At 39.0% G+C, this 7,426-nt stretch overlaps 1 protein-coding gene across 1 annotated transcript in view; it reads left to right on the top strand.

Annotated features, from left to right (window-relative positions):
• The window catches only part of LOC109380717 (keratin-associated protein 4-3-like), a 7,664-nt gene extending 7,519 nt beyond the window's left edge, over nucleotides 1–145 (top strand). The window contains exon 2 of the mRNA XM_019638573.1: nucleotides 1–145. This exon is cut by the window's left edge and continues 23 nt beyond it. Within this exon, the coding sequence (XP_019494118.1) occupies nucleotides 1–145 (145 nt within the window).
• Nucleotides 146–7,426: the final 7,281 nt, after the last annotated feature.

Here is a 7,426-nt window from a genome sequence, read left to right as displayed (position 1 = left end):
CTGCTGCATTTCTAGTTGCTGCCGCCCCTCCTGTTGCGGCTCCAGCTGCTGCAGGCCCACCTGTTGCTTCTCTAGCTGCTGCCGCCCCAGCTGCTGCCAGACCAACTGCTGCCGCCCAGTCTGCTCTAGTGGTTCTTGCTGCTGATCGCCCTGAGCTCCGCCCACCTCGTTTTCATCAATCCATCCTCTTGATATAGTCCAAGGGAACGGAGTCATAAGAGGCCAATTGTTGTAAAATCTCACTTCCAACTGATTCTTAAACTGACTTTGGCCTCCAAATATACTATCCCCCTCTCCACCATGTTAATACTATCAATCTCCCAAATGAACACACAGTGTGAATTTTCTCTGAAATCTGTCACCCAACGTGTCTCCAATTGATATACTTGTTCCCTGCCAGGTTTTCTTATTTGGGGATGTCCCCAGATCTTAAATAAATCTTAATTTTCCAGGCATACAAATACTAGAGCATTGTGTCTCATTATTTTTCATTCTTGACTTGTCATCCTTAGCTCAAATTTTCTTTGTTCTCTGCAGAGATCAGACTATATAGCAGGTGATTCCTTGATGTCCACTTGCATTTCCTTAGCCTCCTGATTTTACTATTGAAAGATGGTTTCTTACAGCAAACACCTGAAACTTCGCCCTGGTCTTTCTCCTGGTGGAGGAGCCAGCTCTGGGAAGGCTGGAGGAGTTAACATTGGTAGGAGCAGTGCTCAGCCAATGGATGGGAGTGATAAGCTTTCCATCTTCTTTCCTCTCTAGTGGGGGCATGTTGTGGTCCTCAGTCTCCAGAGCTCCTCAGTGGGATTAAAACCCAGATGCCTGTAGGAGACATCTGCTCATCAAATCATTCTATATTGTGCATTAAGCTCTCTATTTCATCCTTTTACAATGCTGCAATCAAGGTGTTAGCTGGCGCTGGCATCTCATCTAACATCTTGACTGGGGAAGAATCCACTTCCAAGCTCACTTACATGGTTGTTGACAGGATTCAGTTCCTCGAGGGCCATTGGAGTGAGAGCCTCCGTTTCTTGCTGGTGGTTGAATGGAGTCTGTGCTCATTGCTTTGTCACACAAATCTCTCCCACACAATGGCTTTCTTCATCGAAGCCAGGGAGAGAAAGTTGTCCCGCAAGATGGAAGTCACAATCTTTTGTAACTCTTTTGTAACTTAATCACTTGAGGTTGCCATATGCTGTTGATTAGAAGCAAGTTACTCATGGGGGTGGGGGTGGGGGGTGTTTCTGTAAGACCATGAATCCTGAGGGGTAGAAATCATTGGGCCATCTTAGAGGCTGCCTGCCACCACTCGTATATAATATTGGTGAGAGAATAACACACATAGTATAAATAGTAAGACTCATTTACATAAAATTCAAAACATGTAAGACTAAACCATATTGTTTAGGATGCATACCTAGGTGGTAAAACTATAAAGAAAATCAATGAAAAGGTTACTTTAAAAATCAGATTAGTAGTTATCTGTAGGATGGAAGGAGGGAGATATGGTTAAGAGAAGATACATCATGGGGCCCTCTTGGGGATAGCAATGCTCTATTTTTTTACTTGGGCATTGGGTATATAGATGTTTGTTTCATATTTATTTATTATATTATTCATGCAATTTTATATACTTTTCTGTATTAAGTAGTCCCATCCCCCAAATCCATGGTTTCACTTTCCATAGTTCCAGCTACTCACAATCAACAATGGTGTGAAAATAGTAAATGGAAGATTCCAGAAATAAATAGTTCATAAGTTTTAAACTGCACGCTATTCTGAGTAGCATGATGAAACTTTGTGCCACCCTGCCCTGTCCCACCTGGGTTGTGAATCATCCCCTTGTCCAGTGTATCACACTGTATATACTCCCCACCTGTCAGTCACTTAGAAGCCCTCTCGGTTATCAGATCAACTGTCACAGTATCACAGTGCTTGTGCTCAACTCACCCTTATTGTATTTAACAATGACCTCAAAATGTAAGGGTAGTGATGCTGGCAATTCAGATATGACAGAGAGAAGCTGTGAAGTGCTTCCTTTAAGTGAAAAAGTGAAAGTTCTTGATTTAATAAAAAAAGATAAAAAAATCATATGCTGAGGTTGCTAAGATCTACAATAAAAATGGGTCTTCTATCTGTGAAATTGTAATGAAGGAAAAAGAAATTTTTCCTAGTTTGCTGAGAGACCACATTCACATACCTTTATTACAGTGTATTCTTATAATTGTTCTATTTTATTATTAGTTATGTTTGTTTATCTCTTAGTGTGCCTAATCTATAAATTAAACTTTATCATAGGTATGTATCTATAGGAAAAAATGTAGTATATTTAGGGTTCATTACTATCTGCAGTTTCAGGCATCCTTTGGGAGTCTGGGATCATATCCCCCATAGGAAAGGGGGGGGGCTACTATGTGTATTTTTCATGATAAGGAAGAGTTTTTTTAAAAAAATCAAGGTGAACTAAAATGCTTGCTTTATTTAATATAAAAAAAAGATTAAATCAAGCCCTGGTTGAAGATAAAGAACAAAGAAAAATTCAATCAATGGTATGTGGGCATTTATATTATTTTAAATATTGCTCTAATTACATATAATACTTAATAGCAAGACCAGTAATATCATTTAATGTTTACCCCTAACATTTAGCCATACCTATTATAGGTGTCTCTATTTAGATCATATTATCACCACGTCACTGTCATTCACTTAGTGGTAGTACATAGCTACAGACAAAATGCATGCCAAGTATTTATAAAAAATAATGATCAGTACTAAGGTATTGTATGTCAAACCTGATAAGAAAAGCCTTTTTTTGCATGCCATTCTTTAAGGTATGTACTAATATGCTGTGTCCCATTTCCCTGGGAGACACAAGTTCCTCAATGGTGACTGCAAATATCTATGGGGTCCACTTCATTCTAATTTCCTTGATGCTTACCTAACTAAGCTTTTTTATTATGGAATTCTTAAAAGACCATAAAGCAATTATTGGGTTGTTGGAAAAGCCATGATGTATTTTGTCCATGTGTTTCAAAGGTCATTTATTTATATAAAGAACAAAGATCAATTAGTGATACATTGCCCATTTTGTTCAATAACCTTTTGCCATCTTTCAGTGAGCTTCATAATTCCTCGTTCATAGAACGACCTGTCCTTATTTGCAAAAAACTGAACAAGGTGCTGATTTACAGCCTCATCTGAATTGAACGTTATACCACGCAAGGAGTTTTGAAGAGAGAGAAACAAGTGGAAGTCTGACGGCACAAGGTCAGGCGAGTATGGTGGGTGTAGCAACACATTCCATCCAAGCTCCAATAATTTTTGACGGGTGATCAAACTTGTGTGTGGTCTCGCGTTGTCACGATGGAACACAACTCCTTTACAATTAATAAGCTCTAAACGTTTCTGGATGATGGATTCGTTCAAACTGTCCAATTGCTGACACTACACATTTGAATTGATTGTTTGGTTCCTTGGTAGAAGCTTGAAAAACATAACACCTTTAAAATCTCACCATACTGAGAGCATAACATTCCTTTGATGAATGTCTGCTTTCTATGTCGTTTGAGGCGAATCATCACGTCGGGACCAAGACCGTTTGTTCACCACATTGCTGTAAACAATTCACTTCTCATCACCAGTTATCAGTCGCTTAAAAAAAATCGTTTTCCTCACATTTAATGAGCATACTGCAGGTGTCTATATGCACCATCAAATGAACTTCTTTGCGTTCATGCGGAACCCAAATATCAAGCTTGCTTACGTATCCCAGCTTCTTCAGGTGGTCGTGAATGCTTGAATGATGGATGTTCAATGTGTCTGCAATCTCTCATGTCATGTAACATGGATTTGACTCGATCAATGCCTTTATTCTGTCGTCATCATCCTCGGTGGGCCTCCCTGACCCAGGAGCGTTGTTGAGATCAAAATCACCAGCACAGAATTTCGTGAACTGACGTTTGCACTGACATTCTTGTAGAGCATTGTCACCATAAACTTTATGCAAATTTTCACAAGCTTGACACACGTTCTTCCCTTTATGGAAGCAAAACAGTAAAATATGGCAAAAATGCACAGTTTGGTCTTCCATCTTCAACTTGTTGTAAAATCTCCAAAACTCAACCAAATTGCTCAATTTTTGTTAAGAATGAAGCTAGAACTGTCAGCTGTCAAATGACATAGGAATAACATAGATGCGAATGACTCTAGTACTTCCAAAAATGAACTAGTGCCATCTGTTGCAAACATGCGTCATGACTTTTCTGACAAACCAGTAGTTTTAAAAAAAAGGACACAAAAGAAAAATATTACACTCTGTCTACTCTATGTAATAAAGAGGGACAATTTTAGGTAAACAATACATAATTTGTGTGTATGATCCTGATGTTAATTCTCAATTACACTTCACCAGATTATGCGTAAAATTTTTAGCAAGAAGTACATAGAGTGATGTCGCTCCTGGTTTTGAATTCCATTTTTAAAAACATCCAGTGTGCTGTCTGTAGTAATTTCCCATTGTGGTTCATGCCCCATTGTTCCATTCTCATCCAGGTAGATATTATATGTGTATACATATATATATATATATTATATATATGTATTATATATATAATATATATATATATATATATATATATATGAATGATCTAAAAGAGTCAAGAGAATTATCAATGTTTCAGTCTGAAATTGCTCAAAGTTCAGTGTTTCAAATTCAGGATCATTTTGATGTTACCAATTATAATTTAATATTTTAGTTACTTCTGTCCCCAATATCATACAAATATATGTAATACAGATAATTTAAGAGGGTGGGTCTCAAAGTTGGCTGCACATTAAGATTACCTGAGGGGTTTCTGACGTCCAGGCCAGACACTGGAACAGTTAAATCAGAATATTTCTGGGCAAGACCCAGGCATCAGTACTTTCTATCACTCCTCACCTGATTCCAATATGCAGCCAACTTTGCAGACAACTGGTCGAGGGGCTATGATTCTATACACACTTCTCTATAATGAGAATGTTGTACTCTGCCTTTGCAGCTGTTAAAAAGGATTTTGTTAATCTCTCTGAATTTATATAGCAAACTCCCCTAGTAATCAAAAACTCTTTAAAAATTTTTTTTCTTTTTTTTCCCCTCAGCATCTCATAGCAAATCAAGTGAAAATCTTCCCCCTCGGGATTCCATGTTGCCTCACAATATAACTGTTTAAATGTCTCATGTCCTCTGGCTCTGCAAACACAAACCTATAAAATTACAACATGTATATCAAATGTTTGCTAAGTAAGTTGTTGCGATAAAGATATTGCAAGGGGCTTGGTCTTTAAATGTCCTAATTAAGACATTTAAAGATATCATTAAAAGGTGACTAACTTGGTTTTGTTTGCCTGGGACTTGCCTAATTTTAACACTGGAGTCCTGAGTTCTCAGAAGCCCCTCAGTCCCTAGTGAACAGAGACAGTTGGTCACCCGACCATGAAACTGGTGGTAACAGAATTAAACATTGGTTCTTATTAGAACAGCTCTGAATGCCCTAGTGATTCATGCCTCAGCATTAGCGATTCTCTCACAGACATATGCCAAGCTAAAGGTGCCAGACAAAAAAGAAATTATACTATATTATAATTTACTATCTTTTGTTCGATGTTCGAGATCATAACTAATATCTGGGGAAAAATTGTAAAACAGTGGGTGCCTAATGGTAGTGGGGAGCTTACTGCAATGGCATGTGGGAACTTTCTGGTATAATGGTATAATTGATAGGTGTGGGGTTACATGCATGTGTCTATTTATCGACATTCACCAAATAGTACACTTAGGATTCGTGCAGTCCATTGTATGCAAATTTTACCTAAAAGGTAAAATAAATCATGAAAAACAGTGACTAGAAATACTGATGTATGAATAAATCTGTCTTCACCAAATTGTTAGGTTGGCTAATTTACCTTAAGCACAAGTGTTTTAGGTAAATTATAGGTGTGTGTGTGTGTGTGAGCGTGTGTGTGTGTGTGTGTATGTGTGTGTGGTCTTCCCAGTGAACTGTAAATTCCCTGGGAGGAGACTCTAAATCACACGTGTAAACTGCATTTAAATCACGTGTGTAACCACAATGACTGGCAACTTGTGTCTCTCAGGTTATCCACTCAACAGATAATGCAGGAATTCCTGCTCAACACGGCCGGAATTTGATACAGGCCCTTCTCAGAAGTTTGAATGGACAGAATACAGCAGTCAGTCTCTAAGTGGGGTTCTTGGATCTTCAGCATCAGTATCATCTGGGTACTTGTTAGAAGAGCTGAACTGCAAGCTCCCCGCTGCAATCAGAAACTCTGGGAGGAGTCTCCACTTTTTAATCAGCCCACAGAGGATTCTGATGCACACTGAAGTTGGACAATCACTAAATAGAGGATAGGTACAAATAGTAATTAAAGAGTGTTCGATTGACTAAAATACACGCACATTTCAAATTCATCCAAAAATCTTGTGCTGTAGATTTCCCAGCTCTGGAGATAAGTTCTGAGGAGTGGAACATTCTCATTATTCAACGTTTTTGTTTTGGGTTTTTTTTTCTGGTCCACTGAAGAAATAATTTTAACTAAGAACGAGATGAGGAATAAAAAATGAGGCTATGTCTTCCTGAATCTAAGTAAGACAGCAAAGTAACTACTTAATGAACAACGGGATGTTGTAGGAACAGGAGCCATATGGATAAATTGCCTGCCAGGATTTTTAGGGTAAGAACATGAGCCAAGATTTGAAACATCTAAGGAAGCCCATTCCCCTGGTGTAGAGGTCCCCAATATCACACACATGTAGAGCTGTCCCCTTCCTCATTGCTCGAAAAGAACCCACAGGGGTCATTTTTCTCTTATCCCATGCCAGATGCCACACTATGCAGATGGGATTTCTTCCCCATTAGTCATTGAAAGCAATGCACACCCAGAAATGTGTCTGCCCAAATCCCATCTTGATAAGGGAGTGGGGGGAGGGGAGGAAGGGCGAGTAAACTATGTAACTCCAAATGCCAACTATCACATGACAGCCCGCTGTGGAGGAAGATGAGGACAGGGTGGTCTAGAAGATACCAGCAGGCGTGAGTCAGAGGAAGAGCAAATCAGACAGAATTGATCATATCTGGAAAACAAAATGTTGTTTCCCACAAGTTTAAACCATTAAATGGATAAACATTATTGTGTAATCTGATAATTACTTAAATATTAGGTAAACAAAAAACAAGGAAAACGTGTTGACAACTCACCCTGTTCAGGCAGTATATAAAAGACTGTGGACCGAGGAGACTCCCAAACTCGAGAACCTCACTCTCTTGGAAACCCACCCAGAACCTCCACCCTCTGACACCATGGTCAACTCCTGTTGTGGCTCCGTCTGCTCTAACCAGGGCTGTGGCCAAGGCTGCTGCCA

Source organism: Hipposideros armiger, unplaced genomic scaffold (genome assembly GCF_001890085.2).
Source record: "Hipposideros armiger isolate ML-2016 unplaced genomic scaffold, ASM189008v1 scaffold_40, whole genome shotgun sequence".
Lineage (NCBI taxonomy): Eukaryota > Metazoa > Chordata > Mammalia > Chiroptera > Hipposideridae > Hipposideros > Hipposideros armiger.
This window is presented reverse-complemented; position numbering and strand designations above follow the sequence as displayed.